Source organism: Triturus cristatus, chromosome 8 (genome assembly GCF_964204655.1).
Source record: "Triturus cristatus chromosome 8, aTriCri1.1, whole genome shotgun sequence".
Taxonomy (NCBI): domain Eukaryota; kingdom Metazoa; phylum Chordata; class Amphibia; order Caudata; family Salamandridae; genus Triturus; species Triturus cristatus.
Window position 1 is genome coordinate 932,049,642 of NC_140591.1, and position 25,267 is coordinate 932,074,908.

General features: G+C 42.1%; 1 protein-coding gene across 14 annotated transcripts in view; it reads left to right on the top strand.

Annotated features, from left to right (window-relative positions):
* DMD (dystrophin) overlaps positions 1 to 25,267 on the top strand; it is a 7,596,173-nt gene that overhangs the window by 4,789,703 nt on the left and 2,781,203 nt on the right. For all 14 annotated transcript variants that reach the window (XM_085622447.1, XM_085622454.1, XM_085622449.1 and 11 more), the window contains one exon: positions 2,448 to 2,612. In XM_085622447.1, the coding sequence (XP_085478573.1) occupies positions 2,448 to 2,612 (165 nt within the window). The remainder of the gene's footprint in view (positions 1 to 2,447; positions 2,613 to 25,267) is intronic.

Here is a 25,267-nt window from a genome sequence, read left to right on the forward strand (position 1 = left end):
ACAATTCTACATATAACACATACATACCTAATACATAACATCTTGCATATTATGTAAGTAACGTATGTTAACATAAGCATAATGTATAATACGTCAAATATCAGTGGACTATCAATTATGATGTGTCAAAGGACTTAAATTACTACCACATTGAAAAGCATTACATCGATTATTCAGTTAGAAATGAAGTTTTGAAATGATCTTTGCCAATGAGCCATATTCACAAAACTTTTTTTCCACAGGAAGGCGCGACTTACTCTTGAAAATTATGCAATATAGGAAAAGTCAGTCACATCTATTTACAGAAAAGTCTTTGTGATTTGAATCCACTTTATGTAGACTTGGAATTATTAATCATATTTCATCTTCAGTCGAAATAAGTAGTCTGGCTTCATCTTCTTGTGCACAATTCCCTTTATCCTGGCCTAGTTATACGAATTTCTCAATCATAGAACTAATGTTTTTGCACAAATATAAGGGAGCAAATATATGGAGAAGCAGGCACTAAGGGCCAGATGTGCAAAGCGGTTTGTGACCAACAAAATAATGCTTTTTCAAATGTACAAAATGTGATTCGGTAACTTCTGACGAATCACATTTTGCAATTGCGATTCAGTATTTGGAAGGGGCCTGTTTAGAGCGTCTGTTACAACTACAGAATCAGAGTGGTATGTGATACTGTTTTGCGACTGAATTGCGGTTGTAAAACAGTAATACTCTACCAGTTTAAAACTGTTGGTAACCCACCTGTTTCCAGTTGAGGAAAACGGTCTGCATTTAAAAAAAAATATTGCTTTGTTAAAAAGCAATCACAGGCATGGTAGTCCGATGACCTCAGCATGCCACAATCCCTGTGATAGCTGTGATTCCAAATGGGTTGCAAATTGCGACCTACCTCATTAATATGCATGAGGTAAGTCTATTTGCGACCCACTAGGAATCGCTAATGAAAGTCAAAAGAGTTTGATACATTAGGAATACCAATTCCCTAGTTGTTATTCAGAGAGAATCACAATTAGGAAAGCGGTATTCCTAATGTTAGAACATCTGGCCCTTAGACTCTCTCAACTCCGTATGAAAAAACAAACACGATATTGGGACTTGCGGCACCACGCACATGCAAAAATCTCATAGAGCAAATCACTAGAAGAGCATGCATGCAAAAATTACATAGAGCCAATCACCATAAGATGTTTATGAACTCCAGTGGCTCTGGCTCTTCACTTTAGAGTAGGTTTCTACATTTTCTGAGAACCCTTGAATTCATCTCTTACACCAAGCATACGTTCTTACCGTAATGTAGGCTTTTGCAAAGCATATGGACTTGGTTCAGTATTATTTACATACCTCAATGTCTCATTCACCAGGATCAAGAAAACTCTGGAACTCCCTTTTTGGGTTTGGCTAATGCATTAAATGTAAATGTATGTGTCTTGTAAAGCGCACTGCTGCCCTGAGGCGTCGTGGCGCTGTAGACCGCTGGGGAACCCGTCCTGGCTATCCCTGTGAGATGGTCCCTCCTGGGTATCTCCAAGGTGAAACCAGGCATCCCCGGCGAATGTGGGGGGCCGTTGTGGAGATGAGGCAAGCTAATGCCCAGAGTTGCCGAGTGTGTTCCTGGTTAGAGTAGGTACCGAGGCGAGAATTATCGAGTCCGTTTTGACCCTGGTCCATGACCCTGCCGCGTCGGGAATTGAACCCTGGTCCCTGTCCGATTCTCTGCTTGCGGATCTGCCGCCTCTAACCAGTGAGCCACACCTCTCCAATAAATAATATGATTATCCCTATAAGTACTATCTCCAGCTGATGAATGAGTCCGTCAAATATTCTCTTTTGGATCACAGCAATGTCGTGTTATGGGGTCTAACTGACAATTTGACAAATAGACTTCAAATCATCCATCTTCTACTTAATGATCACCATGAGGATCAATCGGGAACAACCGAGCCAGGTTGCATCTGGCTTCCAAAGAGGCAACACGTACTTCAGATGCTATCTCTTGTGCAAAGTGCAATCTCTAGAAATGACCACATCACCACCTCAGTCCATTTTGCATTTCTTAAAAACCTGCAAAAGTTGCATTTTGCTTACTAATATCAGTTCTTACTGTTGGTGTATGATACTTAAGTTGAGCACCGGGCCATCTCGAGATAACAGAAACAAATAAGCCAGTGGGTACACTGAATATTTTGGGTTACATTTAAACTGAAGGCATGCCAAAATGAGACTAAAAAGAACCCCAGGAATATTTTGTTTGATTGTGAATGTGGTACTTACAGATTACATAAGGAATGTATGATAGCCTATAGCAAAGCATTTATGAGTGGTGATGTTTCAGTGATGTACACTAAGACTTCCATGTTCAAGTGTGTTCTTGCATTTTGAAAAGACATGCGTGAACAAATAAAGGTAGTTCTCTTAGGCTATACCCTTTTTACCCTTTCCAGGTATTTAGAGTTTTACCCGAAAAACAAAGGGAAATAGAAGACCTATTAAAGAATTGTGTTCAGTTTCAACAAGAGTTGCATCGTCTGGCACCGTGGGCCTCATCGGTCAAGGATCAATTGGAATTTTTCAATCAAGTGGGAAAGCCCGGAGAACTGGATATTAAGGTAATGTTTGAAACTTAAACTTAAACGTGTTTCTTAACGTGTTTTAGTGCAGCGGTAGAAAAACTGTTTTATATGGGAAGTTTAGTAAGGCCAAATGGTGATGTAATATGTGTATGATGCGATGACGTTTGTAGTACATTTTTGACTGCAAATACATTGATTGTTATTAGGCCATGCTCAGGGGCATCCAGCCCCTGGGAAGCAGTGGGGTCCAACTATTTAGGATACAGCCAAAACTACAGGGGCCCACTTTGAGCTCAAACTTAATGAATATCCGTGCGATATGGGAGACTCGGGACACTCATCACATTCTCTGGGGTGAGGAGGGCATCATTTTGTGTTACGCTCTGGCTGTACTGAATATCCTATTTCTTTTCTTTTTTTACAATTTAGGGCTGATCAATGTTTGGAATTAATTGGTTTCTCGATGGTTAAACACATACATCACAGTTGGCATGTAGAGTATTTGTGGGTCGACTACCTAGAAGAGACTCAAGATCGGTTACATTGTATATAACACATAATTACATTTAGGTGGTTTCACTTGTTAGTGCATTGGTTCAGCCTATCCATTAAATCTCTCCAATATCACTAAGAGACTCAAGGCGACCTGCGACTTTTATAAATAATTAGTTTTCAATGTATTTATAAATCTGCTGAATCATGTAACTGCCAGCATCAGTTAGTGGTGCTGGGTTTCAGCTTCTCCAAGCCAAAATTACCTTCTGTGCTCTGTTTTATTGAGTCAAATGACCCGTTGCCTCATGAACCGTGTCTTTTACTTTTAACCAGTCCTGTAGACTGTAATTCTACAGGATATGTCAACTAATACATGTTTACCTGCAATGTATAGTCTTCGATGCCCATAGACAGTGATTAAACAAGCTAGCTTCCCTACTGTCTTTGATGTTAGGCCCAATGTCAAGTAGGGGTGATAAAAAAAGCAGAGAACACAGGAAGCAGGAGGATAGCTGATAGCTAAGTAGGAACCTTAAAGAGGAGAAGCAGCAGGTTACCAGTTATGAGGAATGAGGATGGTAGACAAGCAGAAAGGGACTGGTTGAAAACCAGGAGTCTGATAAAGATGATGGAGAAGAATGGGCACATATAACAGCAGGACAGCAATATTGGATGTGATGTCATTCAGATAGAGTTGTGATTACCGGAGAAGTGGACGTTTTGTTAAGCATATCATCACAGTTGAATTGAGAATCAGGAAATCTGTTGTTTTTAGGTGTTTGTAGCAGGGATTGTTTTATCAGGAGTCTCATAGAGAAATTGTGTTTTCAAACAGAAGATCATTCGTACAAGATGGGTATGGTGGAGAAGTAAGGGGCTGTAAGAGTGATGGTAAAATAGTGCAGCTACAGGTGCTCAGAGCACAAGATAGCTAAGAGCAGTAGGCTTCTCAAAAGGTAGGTATATGCTTGGTGAGTCAGTCAGAGACGTATAAAGATGCAAAGGGCTATCAGGCCTACAGAGAATGGAGAGAAATTCAAGGGTAAGATGAGAAGCACGTGTCCCACTAGTGTGGACATTATTTGCATTTTTACATTTGCTGAGCAATACTGAAAAGTGCCAGTGCCTTATATCTGTTTTGAAGAGTTTGAATTTGAGATTTTCGTAGCTCTTTCATGTCAAATGAGAATTTTACGGGTGAAAATAAATGATTAAATGCAGGTATCTCACCAAGGAGTGCCAAAGTGCTATGAAATAGGAAAATGCATTGTTCAAGTTCTTTTGCACCTACAAAAATAATTGGTGCTGAACAAAAACAACCATATAACTAACTTTAGGGTGAATGTTAATTCTGAAACCATATGGATTAGTACACGATAAAAGTATAATTATATGGTATGATGCAGCTTCAACTGTAAATTGTAAGGATATTGCAAGTTACCTTGAACTTTTGTGACAATATCTTCATCATCAAATACTTTATTCAGTATATTTCCAGCCATAAAAGTACAAACCAGATGTACGAATACAGATCCAAGAAATAAAAAACAGAAATACACTAAAACAAGTAGAAAGGACTCTTAACATCGAGCCCCAAGCAAATTACAGATTCGTCCTAATAAAAGTAAGATTTTGGGTTCCATTTTGTGAGACCCAAGGCTAACTGGAGAAGCATGAGCAGGTTTGCGGATTGCTGTATTCCCGTGAGCTGGGTGGGACACACTGGAGGAAGGGAAAGCCAGGCTTTTCAGTACGCTTCAAAGCATGCTTTTTGTTTAAGAGAGAGGTCACTTTTGAAGGGACCTGGGCACGTCTCAGGAAGTATATGGGGGTGATAGGAGAAGCAGAAAGAGTATGTTTAGGGAACTGGGGTAACCTTTTGAAACACATACCACTGTTGCTGATGTCTAGTCACTCCCATGGCTTTTGTTATGTGGCTATCAGATTTGGAGTCAATCCTGCTGTGACAGGCTACTTTCTGGAGGACGGGCAGGGCAAAGGAGAGGACACTTCAAAAGGAAGCAGTCTTCAAACCTAAACTTCAAAGACTCAGACTCAAAATCCCATTTGGTGGCTGGAAATGGACTATATGAAGGAGAACTTGAGGCCCCCAAGATTGGCAACTGTCAAGCAGCTAGTTCATCTGTGCAAGAAGGAGAAGCTCTGTAAGACTTCTGCCTGTGACCAGGACTGGGGGCCAAGGCCTGCCAGTCTCCCAGGTGGAGGAGGCATTACCCAGGGAATTCCAAGTGCCCTTGAGAGAGAGGAGAGCTCTGAAGGGAATGACATTCAGTGGGAGATCCTGGCAATTGTATCTCTGAAGCGATGTGTGAGAAGAATAGCTTTCAGATCATTTGGGTCATAGCCCTTGTCCAGAAGGAGGTGGGGGACCCTGCATGCCAGGTGGGGCTGCCTTGAAGCATGAAGCTGTGCTGATTGGGACATGGCTCATTTGTGGAGAGAAGTTGGTGACCTAGTATGCCAGATGGCGCCAACGTGAAAATGACTGCTGTGCCAAACGGGCCATAGCCCTCGTGTGGAGTGAAGCTGGTGACCCTGTGTGCCAGGCTGGGCCACCTTCAACATTACTGCTGTGCCGATTGGGCCATGGCCCATGTGTGGAGTTAAGTCGGTGACTCCCATATACCTGGTGGGGCCACCAAGAAAAGGCAATCAGTGTGATCTAGTCAAGACCAGCATTGAGACTAAGAGGCCACGTGGTGACCCATGGAGGAACAACACATGTACTAATGCATATTTGCATATTATTTATGTAGGCATAATTTTCTACCAGGGACATTTCCACCTGTATAGTATTATGCAGAAGTGTCTCCATGAAATCAAAAATTTTCAAAGATTTTGTTGACATAGTCCTGACATACTTAATCCCTAACAATTAAGAAGTCTGCTGGAAAATAATCAAAACATATTTCTACTTTTTAAACTGAGACTTTGCGACTAAGGCTTGTTGTTTCTCTAAAAATGGCCATTTATGGCAATCATTATTCTTAATTGGTTTGCAATTTGTACCACTATCAACCTTCCCAGACTCCTTGTTCCTCCAGAACTTTACTACTCACAGTTCCTCCCATTCACTTTGGCACATAGGTGGCAGGGCCTTCTAATACCTTGGTCCAAAATCTTGGATTTGCCTATCCTTTCCTGTGAATGTGCTGTCTCCCTTGCTTTCTGCAAGCCCCTTACCACCTATCTATGTTCCAGGTAATCTTCCTTGACTCTTGAAGTTCTGCAGTTCCTTTCCCTTAGCATCACAACACTCTTTTTAGGGCAGCAGTATGCTCTACAAATATATAATCATCATCATCAAGAGGGTAGTCAACAGAAATGTGCGATTAGGTCTTAAATTGTTACATTGAACCAATACGTGTATTCCTTATCATATATTACGTCTCACAGACTTCAGAATGTCTGGTATAAATGTGTTCCTTGGCCCAGAATCAATTAAACAGAGTTACACCAGTGAAAATATTTGTGCCTAATTTGTGCTGCTGGTTACAGGTGGTGTTCAACCGCACTCTTCTTTGGGACCAGGCCTTATTTTTCATCATCCGACTTAAGCCCAGTGTAAAAAAGAGAAAGACAGAAAATGAAAAAGACAGAAGACAAAGACAGGCTTAAGTTTGAATCGAGACAAGACATTTTTGGTATTCAGGAACTCGAGCAATCACCAACCCATTTAGGGACACACATGAAGGGCTTCTTTTCTAACTTTTTTTTACAAATTAAGCACTGCAAAAGATTTCATATAACACACAGGCGCAATATATTGAATACATTTAGCGTAAAGGTGAATGAAATACCATGGTGCGAGCCAATATGGCTTGTTTCTTTGTATAGGCAAGTAGAGCATCTTTACTGTAGGAGATTCACCCAAGATACACTAAGAGATTTGGCACCCAATGACCTCAATTTCCTTCCGCATCCTGGGACAGTAATTTTCTTCTCAATTTTGCCATTTACTGTTATTTACGATGTGATTTTCTCTCATCTCAGACATGCTATTCAGATGTCTAAGAGCATAACAGTGTGCTGGAATTGTCTGTGGCAAATAGACACTGATGTATATGCATTTCATGTAAAAGAAAAATGGTCTTATTATAATTTCCTTTTGAAAATTATAGATAATATCTTCAGCAACCAAAGAAAACTTCAAATCAAACTATGACAATATGTATTGACCTTCGCAGGGAAGCCTTTGAATCATTCATAAAGGCTGATTTTTCTCACTACTTTGCACAGCCATCTTCCCATTTCCTTTAGAAACTATTTCACCCAGTTCCCAATCTCATGTCTGTCAACACTGCAGCAACACTTTATCGCATTTTATCATTTTGTTTTTTAAATTAAAAGCTACCTACAATTCTTTACTTTTTTTGTAGTGCTTGCTACGGTCTAGTGCCGTGGTACTCGTAGGAGGCCAGGGGCCGCCAGCGGCTCGGCAGGTCTTCATTGGCGGCCCACGGACCTTGCCTTGCCGTTTCTAGTGAGGCCGGCAATAAAAACAGAAGATGGCCGCAGGAGCACACGTAGTGAATATGTATTAAATAGGTATTCACTACGTATGCTCCTACGGCCATCTTCTGTGTTTACTGCCGGCCTCTGTGATGTCATGGCACCATCAGAAAGCTTCCCAAAAGGCCCTTTAAAAGTCAACTGTTCATTATCTAGACTCAATAACTGTGTATTTAGTTCAGTTCCTTCAGTTACCCATGAAATAGAGGCATCCACCATTTATCAACAAAAGATTATTTGTGAACTCTGTGAATGTTCCTGAAATGAAACAATGTATATATATAAATGAATGTGATACATGGAAGGTGGTCCATGTAGTTGTTCTTTCAATACACCTGTTGGCAATTACTTTCATTTTAAAAGCCTTAAGGTTAAAACGTAGTGTGAAAAATACAGGCAAAAAGTGTTAGCGTGTTATTAACTTTCATTGCTCCGCATTGTTATTTTCTTAATTATCTCTGTTCTGATTACCCCTGTGCCATAGCACTCATGTCTACCCTTAAATTTGATATGGAATAATATTTGATACATTTAGAATTCCACAAGATACCTCAGTGATTACAACAACAGCCGCTTCGCCCTCTGTGTTGTTGTTGGAGTCTGCTGAGTGCTACGTGGACTCGAAGTCCCAGGATCCCCTTTGGGTACATTCATCTTCCTCACCTGTGCCGGGGGCTATTTCAGGACCTCGCTGCTCCCGCTGTGCGGGAGCTGCTTCGCCCTCTGTGTTGTTGTTGGAGTCTGCTGAGTGCTACGTGGGACTCGAAGTCCCAGGATCCCCTTTGGGTACATTCTTCTTCCTCACCTGTGCCGGGGGCTATTTCAGGATCTCGCCGCTCCCGCTGCGCGGGACGCTCGTGGGCGCGCCTCGGGCGAAGCCCGGGCCTCGGGCGGGCCCGTCTGAGCCCGTCAGAGGCCGAAGGAGGTCGGGTTGGGCCACCCCTCCAACGCCGGCGTGGTGAACTGGTGGCGTCCCTTATAGTTTAAATTTATTATTTGCATCTTGGTCTCTCTATTCTTGTATCTTCTGTTTACTTTTATTGTGATTTGTTCTAGAATGATTAAGAGGGATACGAAAAAGGTTGCCCCGTTTTCGGGGGGAGGGGTGGCGGGTACCCTTGATCAATTCATAATAAGAGCAACCTCAGTGTTGGAAAAAGAGATTGCTAACACGGAGCGACGGTTATCTCTGGAATCATTGCAGAACAAGAGATCTTCCTTGGGCTCACTAGCTACATCTCGCACCCCCGATCACGTCTCCTCACATGCTTCGCAGAAGGAGGCTATCGAAACACAGGGCATTCAATCCCATAGCCTTAGAGAGGTAGTGGAGAACTCTTCTAATTCTCCCTCCCCCGAACAGGTAGTGGTTCGTAGTAAAAAGCAAAGAGCCCCTGCCAGAGCTGTAGCCGTTAATAAGATCAAGCCCCTTGAAGTTAATTCTGATACCACAGTTTAAAGGAAGAGGGGTGGTGGTTCACAAAGACCCTCCGTTGCAAAAGTTCCGAGGCTTAACACCCAAGCCAACGCTGCGACACTAGATCTGGGTAATGGACAGGCCCTCCCTTCAACTATATTCCCCGATCCGAGCCCTCCAGCCATAGGAGATGTTAGCCCTCGAGGTGGAGAAGAAATGTGGCGTAGACTAGAGAACCTTATGTCTACTTTACTAACCCCCATCACCTATAGATTGAATAAAATAGAGGAAAACCTAAATCAGTTTTTTAAGATAGCTAACCTCGGAAACAAGGATCCCCTTGCCAAAGAAGGCCAACAGGCCACTTTACAGACCTTCACTAATCTTAGTTATGACAGGCATGATAGCGTTCTTCCATCCCAGACCTCAATAGATCCCTCAAGAACATCTGCCATGGATCCAAGAACAAGGGGGGAGGGCACCGTTAAGACCCCAGTTTTACTTTATAGGCCAACACCGCCACTTAGGAATCAGGTCGACCAGGGCAATACGTCAGGCGAATTTGCACAAACACCTATGTGCACCCCTGTGGAGTCTAAACCTACCGCAGTCAAGCAGACTAATGGTCAAGCACACAATGGCAGTAGTGGTTCAAATAGTAACCCCCAAATTAGGGTAAGAACTCCCTTACAAGCTTATGAGGAAGGTGATAGGGGTAAAGAAGGACCTTGGATGGATAGTAGATCTCTCCATCTACCGCGGGCTGCAGTACCCTTAGTGGTTATTCTGAGCAATGTGCCCCAGAGTCAGAACAGACACCTTGAATCCATTGGGCAACTTCTTTCTAAAACCAGACATTGGCTTAACTCTAAATTAAAGGGAGCCGGATTCTGGGATGAAGATATTCTCAATCACATGATCATGGCCAGACGCATACCGTGGGTAGGCCCTCTAAGGAAGGAGTTGAAGGGTGACTGCGTGATAGTCAATTTTGATAACACAGTCTCCTAGATTAATACTGGATATCTTGGGTGGGCCATTAAGGCTTAATGACAACTCAATAGCGGTTTTACCACTTGGGTTTTTCGATAAGCAAGGTCCCCAAACATCATATCCCCGGAATTTTACTAAGGGGCCCGGGCTACTGAGAGAAAATTTCAGACCAGATCCTAGAATATTTGAGGCCCCTGTTCATAATAGGTTTGCATCACTATCTGACTTAGATGCTTGCGATTGACCACCACAATGTATCCCCTCTGCTATGGACCCCATCGAGGAGTGTGGAAAGGGCCATAGCTACCAGGTATTTTCCCCAGAAGTTCCAAAACCTGATCAAGGATCTAAAACATCTAGAGTGCAGATGATTCCCTCTGCTATGGAAACACAGGATTTTAATGAGGGCATACTCTGTGCGAATCTTTCTCTGATGTCTTGGAATGTTGCTGGATTATCCTCTAAACTTCCATCTACTGGCTGGTCGAACCTAGTAGACAGCCATGACTTTATAGTGTTACAAGAGACATGGTTGATGACCATTACTCATCGCCCGGGCTATCTGGCCTATGGGAAAGTGAACACCAGTAAAGGGAAAGGTCGACCTAATGGGGGACTATTAATCTGGGTCAGGCAGCTCTCATCCCTACACATCAGGGAATTGCCTATGGATGATGGGGATACTATGGCTCTAAAGGTAATAAGGGAAGGTGAGTTAGCTTTTATTTTAATTAACATCTACTCGCAAGGGCTAGTGGGGGGTAGACCCTCTCCTACTATTCAGCACTTGGATTATTTTATTAATGAGTTAGTAGGCCCTAAACCACTGGTGATTATGGGTGACTTCAATTGCACATTTGAGCCCCTTGGGTTCGAAGATGGTAATCTTAGTGCAGAAGAGGATTCTAACTGGGGAGTTCCATCTCTGTCCATAGCACCAATTAAAAAGTGGACAGAGGCGGCGCTCCAACTTAAAAGTTTCTCTCTGGGGTGGGGCTTGAGAGCCGCAAACGGGAGAACTCTATCAGATAGCAATGGTAGCAACACCTTTTCTAACGGGAAGAGTGACAGTAGGATTGATTACATTCTTGTTAGTTTGGAATTATGGTCTACCCTACTGGATATGGTTGTGATTAACAGACCAGAAAGTGACCATGATCCTCTTGCTTTGAGGTTAGCATTGAAGTCATCTTTGAGAATTAGTCCCCCTCGGGAATTGCTGGAAGGTGATATTGTGTTAACAAATGATCATCGTCGATTGAAGTGGGCTATAATTTCTGAAAATGTAAGCACCCAAAGTCTGCTTCAAAAGACTCTAGAGGAAACACTTATGACCCTTTCAGCTTTTAAATTTTTGGAAGAACCCCCTCAATGCTTAATGAGAGAACATGAGGCTCTTTTTGCTAAATTGAAATTATTACTCACTACTAAAAGGAAGGCAAGTAGACCAACTTTATCCAAATCAGCCAAATGGAATGATCAAGATTGTTCAGCAGCTTTCAAACTGCTTTCCCTAGCGATCAAATCAAATGATATCCAGGTGATTAAAACAGCTAGGATTACAAACAAAAGGGTGCTCTTTAAGGCCAAGCAGAGCTTTGACGTGGATAGATGGGAGGAGTTAACCAAAGCTTCCCAAGAGAAGAACTGGTTGAAATTCTGGCAACTAATAAATTGGGGCAGCGGGGCGTATGAGCCTACTCCCCACAACAATGTCCATCCTGATAAATGGGTTTCCCACTATCAAGCCCAGTTCACTTGCCCATCAACCTCTGTGAATGGCTATAATGATATAGCAACCACGGAGGTCTTAACCTTCGGCCTGGCAGAGATTGAGACCGCCATGGAAGCAGCACCAGCCGGCCGGGCACCCGGACCGGACTGTATTCCAACGGATCTTTTCAAATCAGATAAAAAAAACTGGGCTAATTACATTCTCATTCTGATAAATGCTTTGGCACGGGGTGCACCATTGCCAGTCTCCTGGCAAGGTGCGGAAATTATCCCTATATTTAAAAAGGGAGACCACTCTTGTCCCTGTAATTATAGACCTATTAGTCTAATTGACTCTCTACAAAAAATTGTGGCTAGGATCATATTATATAGAGTTAATGAATGGATTGATGAGTTTCAGGTACTATCTAGCTATCAAGCAGGCTTTCGGTCACATGTAAGCACAATAGACCAAGTATTTAGGTTTATAATGATCTACTGGAGAACGGTCATCTTATCGGGGGGGACTTTGTTTGCAGTCTTCGTAGATTTAAAATCTGCTTTTGATTTAGTCCCCCGTAACAAGCTGTGGGACTCTCTTAAGGAGGCAGGTATGCCTTTGGCGCTTCTATCTCTTATTGTCAAACTCCACACTTCCAACTTCGCACAAGTCAGGTGGGGACAACAGGGTGAGTTAACAGACAAATTCCCTGTAAGTAGGGGTGTAAGGCAGGGGTGTGTTTTAGCCCCCACCTTGTTTTCCTTGTTTATTAACAGGGTTATTTCCTATTTTGCAAACTTTCCAACTGACGCTCCTTCATTAGCTGGCTCCAAGGTCCCACTCCTCATGTTTGCAGATGATATGCTCATACTGTCTAAACCTCAATCAGGTGTGCAGCGGGCTTTAGATAGATTTATGGTCTTTTGCAACAATCATGCCCTGGCTATTAATGTCAATAAGACAAAGTACATGGTGTTGCATAAAAACAAAATTATTAAGAGTAAAGTGTCAATGAATGATATACCCTTAGAACAAACCGATACTTTTACATATCTAGGGATTACCATGGGCAGAAGGTTGACCTGGAAGTCACAAATAGAATTACTTGTACTCAAACATAACCAACTAGCCAGTGCCTTATTGAAAGAACATAGAGCATCGCACACAAAACCGGTGGGGCCTGCCATTGCCCTGTATAAGGGGAAAATTAGAGCATTAATTATATATGGGCGGAGATGTGGGGTTTTGACAATTTATCCCCCCTTGTCATAGCCCAAAACAAGTTCCTGCGCTCATTGACCGCCCTCCCCCAGTCAACGCCCATTCAGCCGCTATTGCTAGATTTGGGTTGTAGGGCATTTGATGATGACGCTGGACTTTTCTCCTACTGGAGAAGGTTGTGGGCAACACCTGAGCTATTATCCTATGCTAATGCAATCTGGTACATTAAGGACCTGGACAAGCACAGGAAAATAGTTTGGCTCCAACTTATCAAAAGTGGTTTGTATGACATGGGGTTGGGCCACTTGTGGTTGGATCCCAGGGGCAATCAATTTCTTAATAAACTGGATTTTAAAGCCCTATACTGGGAATCCAGGTCAAGGAAATCATGGACAGCGACCAACAGCAGTTCTTTATCTGGCTTATTCATGGATCACAAATTTATAAGTAGTCTAGAACCTTACTGGAATTTTATTTCTAGACCAGATGACCGCAAATTATATCATCAATTTAGAGTGGGGACCCTCCCACTTAATTCTTATAGATATAAATGGAAGGGTGGTTTTGACAGGTTCTGTCCAACCTGTGTAACAATGGAAGAGTCAATTACTCACGTTCTGTTTGTGTGCCCCGCTTTTGCTCATCCTAGGCATAAATGGCTTAAGCCGATATGTTCTAATCTAGGTACTAGATCGCATAAAATAGCTTTAGGTATTCTGAGAACCAACACTCGAGAGGATATTGTCATCGCAATGGCTAAATTTCTTAGCTGGTCATGGGCTATACGTAGATCCATCGAGAAGAGAATTATTCCTGTCGAACTTCCTGCTCATGTTATTTAATTGTAGAAGCGGCTCTGTTCTTAGTTTTCATCATTTTTATTATGAAGATGGAAAGACCGACATGTTGACTTAATTCTGCTTTAAGAAGTGTTTTTATGGGCTAGACCCAGACAGAGATATTTAATAATTACAAGGACATTAGACTTCTTGTCTTTTCTATTTTAACTTGTACATTTTTTTTATTTTTTCTTAAATTGTTGTAGTGTGTCTTTCATGATGTAATAATCGAATAAAGACTTTTGATGATGATGATTACAACAACAGAAAATGTAATTCCATAGTTGACAGAGGTGAAGCTCTCATTCATTTTGCGTCATGTACAGGTTGATTGCTTCTTGTTCAATGAGGAAATGGATACATTTATTCTACCATTCATTCCCTTGGTGCATTACAAAATGTCCCACAGAATAGCAATTGAGACCAGATTAGCAAGCACTTTGCGTCGAGTTTGGGTTACTTTTTAACGCACTTCCAACATAAAGTGTTGGTTTGGCATTTACAATCCAGTGGAAATCATGATTTGCGTTGCATTGTAACCATTGTGTGTAGTGTAAGATATGTGTATATTGCAAAAAGTTTTGAACAAAGTTCTCTAAGCAGAAGAGGTGTGTCTCATGAAATGCAGTACAGATATTGACTAAAATGGGTGGCGTTTTCGAACTGTTACAATGGGAAATGTTATGAACTAATGAAATGCTTTTTTTTATGGTTACTTGGCAATTGCGCAGCCAGTGTGCAATGAGACCGCACCCGATGTGATTTTGAGAAAATATATTTATTATAATATAAGTTTATTAGAGTTAAAAATATATAACTGTTTAAAATATTTTTGATTATCGCTTGCTATCATATACACTTTAAAGTTTTTTAGATATAGTTTTGAGACAAAAAAATGAGGGAATGGCGTATGCGGCGCGACATCGTACATCTATGACATAACACAGGGCGTGGCAGCGTGCACTCGTCGGATTCGCAACACGCAGTGGGCGTGACCCTATATGGCCATGACGTAACGCACGGCTTGGTAATGTGTACCCGTCGCATACCAAAGTAGCAGCTGGCGCGGCCTCATATGTACATGTTGTTACGCGGGACGCGGTGCCACAAACCTGTTGGATACGAAATGCGCATCATTTAAATGTGGTGGATAGGATTCGCGTGTTGATCGAGCTTGGTAGACTACCGGTACAAGACCGTAATTTTCTCCCCCAAAAAAAAAATGTACATATTTTGTGGGGAAGGTATAAAAGATTATATAATTTGTAAAGTTTAAAAAAAGGATGATAGAGTTGCAAAATATTTAAAAACAATTTGAAAAAATATAGGTTTTATAAATATTAATATATGAAATTAACATTTAAAAAACCTTCGAAATTCACTGAAAAAACCATAGGTTTCAGGGACGTTATAGTTAGTTGGACATTTGACTCATATAAAACCAGAGAAATTTGCCTGTGATAGTTAGTTGACCTAACTATAACTCGCGCGCCTGCAATGCAATGCCTTTATTCGATTCCAGATGAATCATAAAAGTTCACAGGAAAAAGATACAATCATAAAATATTTACAAAAGAGCATACAAAATATCTTCGAAAGGCAATTAAACACCTAATTACATACTTTTACATTGCATATCGTTTCCTTATTATAAAAACTATTTTTATAAAACTAAGCACAGAGCTGAAAATGGAGGCATTTGCTAAGGAATGTAAATAATTAAAACCCTCTTTATGGGAGCGAAAGCAGTTTTCGTTTAAAATTGGTTTAAGAAAGCGCGCCCTGGGGTCTTTATATAATGTGCAAAATAGCATAAGGTGCATAGTATTTTGTTGGGCTGTATTATTACAAGGACAGGGGGGTAGCCTCTCACACCACCCCCCTGTTTTGGAAAAGCCACAAGAAAGTGCAGTGTGCCTAAACGACATCTTGTCATTAAAAAACATGCATTGCCCTGCAAGCTAAAAGACAAATAAAATTGTTGCTGTTTTAAGAAAGGGGGTCCGGTCTATCTGTAGGCCTAGATGATATACTCAGCTCAGATCCAAAAGCTTCTTTTATGGACATTTTCATGTTTGGTGGTATACACTCAGGTTTATCATAAAAGTCTTCTAATTCTATCTTATAAAAGATTTGTTTAACGTAACGTAACGAAGGGACCGCCATTGCGTTGTCTAAATTAATGCAATCTATTAAGACAAGTCGGGAGAAATTAAGTTCCTCCAAGGACCAAATTTTCCCCCATAAAAGCAGGGGTGCCATGTGTATTCTGTCTGTGATATAATCCATACCCACCTCCGAGTGGCAAAATGATGTAGGGGAGCTAGACGGGATAAATAAGAGTCTCTTCAAAAATTTGTTCTCAATTATTCGAATCTGGGTACTCTTTTGATATCCCCACACTCCTGCACCGTAAGTTGCTCCTGACAAACATTTTTGATTTATACAGTGTTATGAGCTCTGCAACAGGCTTATGGCCAAGTTTGGCCGCAAATCAAAACAACCCCTCAATAACTCTTGAAGTTTGCTGCACCCGGGATACTAAAAGTTGATCCCAGTTTAAGTTAGAGTTAAAAACATTCCCCAAATAGCTAAAGTTTTTTTACCTTCTCAATAACTGTCCCAATCACTATATATTTTCGCGTTTTCATTAATTTTGGCCTACATACCATGACAAAGGATTTCTTATAATTCACCTTCAGGTCTAATGACGTCATGTATTAGGTGAAAGCATTTAAACATCTCTGAAGGCTATTGGCAGTCCAGGCCATCAAAACCATATCGTCAGCATGCGACAATAAAGGTACTTGGGCACCTGCTATTTTTGGGCAGTGTCTGTTTAACAGAAACTGCTCCAGCCCATTTGTATAAACCAAAAATAAAAAAAGGGGCTGTCGAAGCGATGGGCTCTGTCGAAGCGATGGGCTTGGTCTTCTCTCCCCCTGAGCCATACCGGATAACTACAGAGGTGGAAGCGGAGGAGAGTGACAAGTGGTTCCTCAAAGCCCAGATCTTCCATCAGCACCCACAACTTGCTCCTGCACACCGTGTCAAAGGCACTGGACAAGTCCATGAAGGCCAGGTGGATCAGCGCCCCCTAGCCTTCATGTACTTTCCCATGATCATCGACAAGTTGAGGCACTGTTCGACAGTTCCCATTCCCTTCCTAAACCCATATTGGGTATGTGATATCAGCCCAGCATTGTTAGCCCATGACTCCAGGCGTGCCAAAATTAATCTTCCCCATCACCTTGCATGTGCAATCTATAAGGGAAATCGGGCTGTAACAGGTAGGATCGTTTCTATTTCCCTTTTTAAATATTGCCACTACCACAGATTTCTTCCAATATTGTGGGGTCTGGCCTGTTATGGCAGCTCTAAAGACATTTAATAGTACGGGGCCCCAGAGTGCCGGATTTCTTTTAAAAAGGTGCAAAGGTACCCCGTCTGGTCCTGGGGCTTTAGAGGCAATGCCCTTTCTAAGGGCCTCCTCCACTTCGCCTAAAGTCAGGGATACACTTAATTGCCGGGCTGATTCAGGATTAAAAGGTATATCTGACTGACTGACCTGTGGACTAATGTCATTTGGGTTAACAATCTTCGAAAAGTGGAACTCCCAAGCTAAGCCTGTTATATTTGTTTCCATGTTCCTGCTTACGTCCGTGAAGAGTGGACGATTAATCACCTCCCAGTAGGATCTAGAATCTCCTAGAATTCCTGCCTTTTCTAAATCTTCCCAGGCCTGGCGTCTCAATTCTTCTTTTCTATGCTCTATTGTGTTTTTGTGAGACCGTCTAGCTTCCTCAATCAAGGCCCTATCCCATGGTACTGTGCTTAATGCTGTTTTTAAACCTCTATTTGCCGCTGAGCACTCCAAATAAAACCATTTATATTCAGGGCGATTCATTTTTTTTACTGATTTAAGCAGATTTTTTGCCACATCTTCACATATGATTTCAAAACTCCCAATGATGGATTCTGGGGGGCTAAATAGGTTAAACAGGTCATCACGTCAGTTAAGTTAGACTTAATTATATTCTCCTCAAATTTGACATGATCCAGAATATTCCATTTCAACCTTACCCCTTGATTACAGTTCTATTTTATAGGACAGTCCACAGCCATCCCCTTCGGGGCTTCAATTTTTAGAGAGGCTGTTAGAGGGTTGTGGTCACTGGCAGGGTTTGGTTCAACCAGGAAATTTTCTAAAAGATCGGGATACCTCCTGGTAATCCACATAAAATCAATCGTACTGGTTCTGCCCCCACCCTGAAATGTCGGGAAGTATGCCACCAAACTTTCCACTAGATTGTTCACCAGGGATAAGTCGTTAACAAGAATAATTAAGTTTAATGCATCCCCCTGGGGAGTATGTTTAAAATGGGCAAGCGGTGCATCATCAAGATCAATCAACCCACACACTTTGTTACTGCTTTGCTGACATAGTGTACAGTTGAAATATCCAACCCAAATAATACATAAAGGGGAGAATTTTAGTGCTATTTTGACAATTCCTCTTGTAGGTAATTTATGACCCCGTGCTTTGCTCATCAAAAATATTATAGTACCAATTGATTAATAATAAACTTACATCTAACAAATTAAAACACATGATCAGTTGGTACCAGGGTGAATCAATTACCTTTTCGATTACAAGCGCCTCATACCCCACTGAGATCAGGGTTACCAGTCCCCCCTTGCCCTCCCTGACAGTGATGGTTCCGCTAAGACATTTAGCGACAAATATCCAGCTATGTTAACGTCCGTTTTACTCCATGTTTCCTGGGTACAGATAATATCAAATGTTTTAATGTACCGAACCCAAACCTCATCTATTAGCTTTGGAATGATCCCTGCTACATTCCAGGAAAGTAGGCGTAGCTGGTGACAATTTCTTTGAAAATAAGGTGCTTGCATAGCTTGTCCGTTAGGCCACTCAGGGTCTTGTCGGATGGGACAGTAATTAAACCCAATCCTACTAGACTCTCACTCATATTATGCAGCTGGGATAAAGGGCGTTTATCGAACCCTTGACTCGACTTCGAAGGGTGTTGCCCAGAATTAGCATTTGGTACCGCAACACCAGTTTTATGAGGATCAAAAATGTTTTCCTCCAACCTACCCCCATTGGTTGGCAGTCAATCTATTTCAGCCAAATCACTCAGTGGGGCAAATCGGTTTCTATTGGACCAGGTATGTGTCTCAGAGTGCTTGGGGCACTGGTAGATCGAAGTATGTCTCACTTCTTCCATATTATGATTTAATGGTTTGGGTGGAGGTACCGAGATGATATGATTATACCCAATTTGATTTTGATTTGTCATCATGTCAAGTTTTGTTTTGACTAAGCCTGGGGATCTAAATGTCAGCACAACACAGTCTCCTGATAGATGTTTGTTGGTTGCCCCCCCCACCTAATCCTACGGGCCATCTTAAAGTCGGCAAATAACAATTTATTAGCCAATCCTATTTTTGTATTTAAAAAATGTAGTGCCCCATTCCTCAATGAGGACCAATGATCCCTCTGACCGAACGGTAGTGCCGGGACATTAGTATGGATGATGATATAAGGTGTAGCTTGTGGAGGGAGGTGCAGATTAATATCAGCGTCACTTATGATCGGATTGTCACTCTGCTGACCCACAGTGGGGCCTTGACTTAAAGGATTGGTGACTGATTTAGCGTGCTCCGGGTTTACCCTTTTCCTATCAGAAGAATTATTTTGTGTGGACTGTCCATCTCTTCTCATGGGATCTTGAATCTGTAATGCTAGGTGGCTATCATATGGATGGGCCTTCCTTTGGTCTCAACCATCCTGTAACTGTGCTTCAACTGGGGTAGTCATGATCCGTATTTCCTCCCCAACAGCCCAAACCACATTTTCTGTTGGCTTATGCATGTGAGCTAGTGAAGGTGGGGGTACACTGATTTTCTCCTGAAGTTAATGGAACCTATTCCCAATATCAGTCAGTTTTAGGAGGATAGGGTTTAACCCCTTCGCTGCCAGGCCTTTTCCCCCTCCTGTGCCAGGCCTTTTTTTGGCTATTTGGGGTAGTGCGCGCTTAGGCCCCTGTAACTTTTTGACCGCATTAGGTAGCCACGCCAAATTTGCGTCCTTTTCTTCCAACATCATGGGGATTCTAAAGGTACTCAGGGTTTGTGGATTGCCCTGGAGGGGTCACAGAAAAGAGCCAAAATACAGCAAAATTTTGTTTTTTTTCGGAAAAATTGGAAAAAAATTGCTGCAAATGAAAGCATCTGGGTTTTTCCCTGCAAATGTTATCAAAAAAGGGTTTGTGGGGTTGAAATCACCATTTTCCCAGCTTTTCGGGGATACCTGACTTTTGTCAGAAACCCAACATTTTTTACACAGTTTTGGCATTTTTCTGGGACATAGCCTATTTTTGCTATTTTTTGTGCTTTTGACCTCCTTCCAGTTAATGGCAGAAATGGGTACAAAAGCAATAATGGATCCTGGAAAGCTATACATTTTCGAAAAGAAGACAACATTCTGAATTCAGCAAGGGGTCATTTGTGTAGATCCATCAAGGTTTTTTTTATAGAAACAAACAGTTAAATATAGGATAAATTGAAAATTAGTTGAAAAAAACAGCCTTTTGTGTCAACGTTTTCACCTGTAACTTCTTCTAATTATGAGAGCAATATACTGTTGCATCCGCTGGACATTACTGGTTCTGGGGATATATAGGACTTGTAGGTTCACCAAGAACCCGACGAACCCAGAGCCAAAAACTGAGTAGTAACTTGCAATGGTTTTTTATTATGTACCTGGTATATAGTAATTATTCCGTAAAAAAGTGTACATGGAAAAATCGGTATGAAAGACACCTATGTATTTCTGAAATGGGAACAAAATATAGAGTTTAGAAACAGTAGATATTTGCACCTTTCTGAAATTGGGAATACTCATACTAGCATGAGAATTATCAGTCATTTTTTAGAATGACTTCTTTTTTACACAATATCTTTCATTTGGAAAGCAGAAATGCATCGAAAGTCAATAGATAATAACAGTTCCTTTACAAATCTGAATTACCCTAAGTCTCCCGATACAAATGGTACCTCACTTGTGTGGGTAGGCATAGTGCCCACGACAGGAAACGGCGCAAAACGCAACGTGGTCACAACTCAATATCGCAGTGAAAATTTACCCTTTTTTTGCAAAGTGCCTAGCTCTAGTTTTTGAACCCTAGCTCTGCGGGCACCTTGGGAAACCTAGCAAACCTATACATTTTTGAAAACTAGACACCCAGGGGAATCCAGGATGGGGTGACCTGACTGCCTCCCACCAGGGTCTGTTACCCAGAATCCCTTGCAAACCTAAAAAATTGTAAAAAAAAACACATTTTCCCCACATTTCTGTCGTGGAAAGTTCCGGAATCTGCGTAGATCCACAAATTTCCACACACCCCGCGTTCCCCAAAGTCTTACGAGAAAAACGGTACCTCACTTGTGTGGGTCGGCCTAGTGCCCGCGACAGGAAACGGCACAAAACGCAACCTGGTCACACCTCAATTTTGCAGTGAAAAATGACCCTTTCTTGGAAAAATGACTAGCTGTAGTTTTTGAACCCTAGCTCTGCGGGCACCTTGGGAAACCTAGCAAACCTATACATTTCTGAAAACTAGACACCCAGGGAAATCCAGGATGGGTGACTTGACTGCCTCCCACCAGGGTCTGTTACCCAGAATCCCTTGCAAGCCTAAAATATTGTCAAAAAAAACACATTTTCCCCACTTTTCTGTCGTGGAAAGTTCCGGAATCTGCGTGGATCCACAAATTTCCACCCACCCCGTGTTCCCCAAAGTCTTACGAGAAAAACGGTACCTCACTTGTGTGGGTTTGCCTAGTGCCCGCGACAGGAAACGGCGCAAAACGCAACCTGGTCACACCTCAATTTCGCACTGAAAAATGACCCTTTTTTGGAAAAATGACTAGCTGTAGTTTTTGAACCCTAGCTCTGCGGGCACCTTGGGAAACCTAGCAAACCTATATATTTTTGAAAACTAGACACCCAGGGGAATCCAGGATGGGGTGACTTGACTGCGTCCCACCAGGGTCTGTTACCCAGCATCCCTTGCAAACCTGAAACATTGTCAAAAAAACACATTTTCCCCACATTTCTGTCGTGGAAAGTTCCGGAATCTGCGTGGATCCACAGATTTCCACCCACCCCGCGTTCCCCAAAGTCTTACAAGTAAAACGGTACCTCACTTGTGTGGGTCAGCCTAGTGCCCGCGACTGGAAGCGGCGCAAAACGCAACGTGGTCACACCTCAATTTCGCAGTGAAAAATGACCCTTTTTTGGAAAAATGACTAGCTGTAGTTTTTGAACCCTAGCTCTGCGGGCACCTTGGGAAACCTAGCAAACCTATACATTTTTGAAAACTAGACACCCAGGGGAATCCAGGATGGGGTGACTTGACTGCCTCCCACCAGGGTCTGTTACTCAGAATCCCTTGCAAACCTAAATAATTGTCAAAAAAACCACATTTTCCCCACATTTCTGTCGTGGAAAGTTCCGGAATCTGCGTGGACCCACAAATTTCCACCCACCTCGTGTTCCCCAAAGTCTTACGAGAAAAACGGTACCTCACTTGTGTGGGTCGGCCTAGTGCCCGCGACAGGAAACGGCGCAAAACGCAACCTGGTCACACCTCAATTTCGCAGTGAAAAATGACCCTTTTTTGGAAAAATGACTAGCTGTAGTTTTTGAACCCTAGCTCTGCGGGCACCTTGGGAAACCTAGCAAACCTATACATTTTTGAAAACTAGACACCCAGGGGAATCCAGGATGGGGTGACTTGACTGCCTCCCACCAGGGTCTGTTACCCAGAATCCCTTGCAAACCTAAAAAATTGTCCAAAAAAACTCATTTTTCCCACATTTCTGTCATGGAAAGTTCCGGAATCTGCGTGGGTCCACAAATTTCCACCCACCCCGCATTCCCCAAAGTCTTACAAGAAAAACGGTACCTCACTTGTGTGGGTCGGCCTAGTGCCCGCAACAGGAAACGGCACAAAACGCAACGTGGTCACACCTCAATTTCGCAGTGAAAAATGACCCTTTTTTGGCAAAATGACTAGCTGTAGTTTTTGAACCCTAGCTCTGTGGGCACCTTGGGAAACCTAGCAAACCTTTACATTTTTGAAAACTAGACACCCAGGGGAATCCAGGATGGGGTGACTTGGCTGCCTCCCACCAGGGTCTGTTACCCAGAATCCCTTGCAAACCTAAAAAATTGTCAAAAAAACACATTTTCCCCACATTTCTGTCGTGGAAAGTTCCGGAATCTGCGTGGATCCACAAATTTCCACCCACCCCGCGTTCCCCAAAGTCTTACAAGAAAAACGGTACCTCACTTGTGTGGGTCGGCCTAGTGCCCGCGACAGGAAACGGCGCAAAAAGCAACCTGGCCACACTATTTCGCAGTGAAAAATGACCCTTTTTCGGCAAAATGACTAGCTGTAGTTTTTGAACACTAGCTCTGTGGGCACCTTGGGAAACCTAGCAAACCTATACATTTTTGAAAACTAGACACCCAGGGGAATCCAGGATGGGGTGACTTGACTGCCTCCCACCAGGGTCTGTTACCCAGAATCCCTTGCAAACCTAAAAAATTGTCAAAAAAAACACATTTTCCCCACATTTCTGTCGTGGAAAGTTCCGGAATCTTTGTGGATCCACAAATTTCCACCCACCCCGCGTTCCCCAAAGTCTTACAAGAAAAATGGTACCTCACTTGTGTGTGTTTCATCGTTTCATCACTTATACTCAACTCGAAGGTTTCTCAATCCATTTACCCCTGTTTATACTGCTCTATGCAACAGTTTTTAGCAAAAACGTAAAAGCAAACGTAAACCATTGTGCACTTACCATGACATGTGAGTCCCGCGTTTGTTATAATAAAACCTTCCTTCCTTCTCCGTGTGCCAGAGCACTACTGCCGCATAACGAAACCTTTATAAATTGAACAAACTTTCACTTTTATGTTCACGCCCTTACTCCAGCCTCTAATTCACAACATGTGTATACCTAGAAAATTCTACCACTGATATTAACGAAGGACTCTTAAAGAAATACAGTTGCTCACGCGCATTTGTACCTGCAATTCCCACAATGCTTTGTAATCGTGCCCATTATCATTCTTTTACTCTGTAAATCACCATATATTTTAAGCTTCTTTTCATTGTTATTAATAAGTCCACTTCTGTCTATTTTAAAAGAACAGTCCCTTGATTAGGTACTTCTCACTTCCTCGTACTCCAACATGGAAGGGAGCCCAATATCTGTGCTTATCGCCTGTTAAATTTTGAACTAGTTCTTCCGGTAATCCTCGTGTCTTCATTTTTTACTTTTTTAATCCTGGGTGCAATCTCATTGCGAGACGAAAAAATCAAGCTGATGAGTTCATGAGAAAAGAGATGCACACCTTGTCGTCCATACTTAATCAATATTCTTCAACCGTAATGATTTATCGGCGTGCAAAAACCTGCTTCACGCTTCGTCTCAGTGCGCTGTGACGTTAACAATTTTACCACAAGGCACCCCTTTTCTGATTCCGCCAGGCTTCACTGCCGCGCTCATGGTTTGAGTCCAATGTATCAATTTGATTTACACAGTGCTGCACATTCAAAATCTGCTGCATAGAGCAGTATAAACAGGGGTAAATGGATTGAGAAACCTTCGAGTTGAGTATAAGTGATGAAACGAAATAGAGCACGAAAATGTACTTGAATGTGCAGTGCTGTATAAACTGGTTTTGTAAAACGTTGCTAGATTGTCAACGAAGTTCACTGTTTTGAATATGGGTTTATAATGATGCATTTTGTATTTATAGATACCCCTGATGAAGGGAAGTGATTTCCCGAAATGCATTGGGTTGTTTTATTAAAATCATGGCAAGTGGAACCCTACTTGGATTTCTGTGCTTTAATGGAATAACTACGCTTACAAGATTGAGTAAAATGAATTGATAATGAACGAAGAGTAAATGGATTAAAAAGCATGAATAAATAAGGAATAAACTAGAGTACATTTTAAGAAATTGATACATTGGACTCAAACCATGAGCGCGGCAGTGCAGCCTGACGGAATCAGAAAAGGGGTTCCTTGTGGTAAAAAAGCATTAAAAATAGGCCATGCTGCACCATATTTACAAAGTGATGCTTCTCGGCAGATGCGACACTTTGTAAATCCCTGCGCTACATTATACCTGTGACAAGTATAATAAATGCTGGGTGGGTGTTCTGACACAGAAAAGCCACGTAAAATTCTTATGCCTGCTTCACAGCTGACATAAGGAGTCACACAGGCCCTGAAAGAACGCATTCCTGGAGTTGCATCTGTTTCCAGACACACCCCAGCAATGAGTCACTTTTGCGCCGACGATGCATCAGGAATATTGACATATCTATAAATCTTTGCAACATGGAGCGCCATTCAGTAAATACGACGC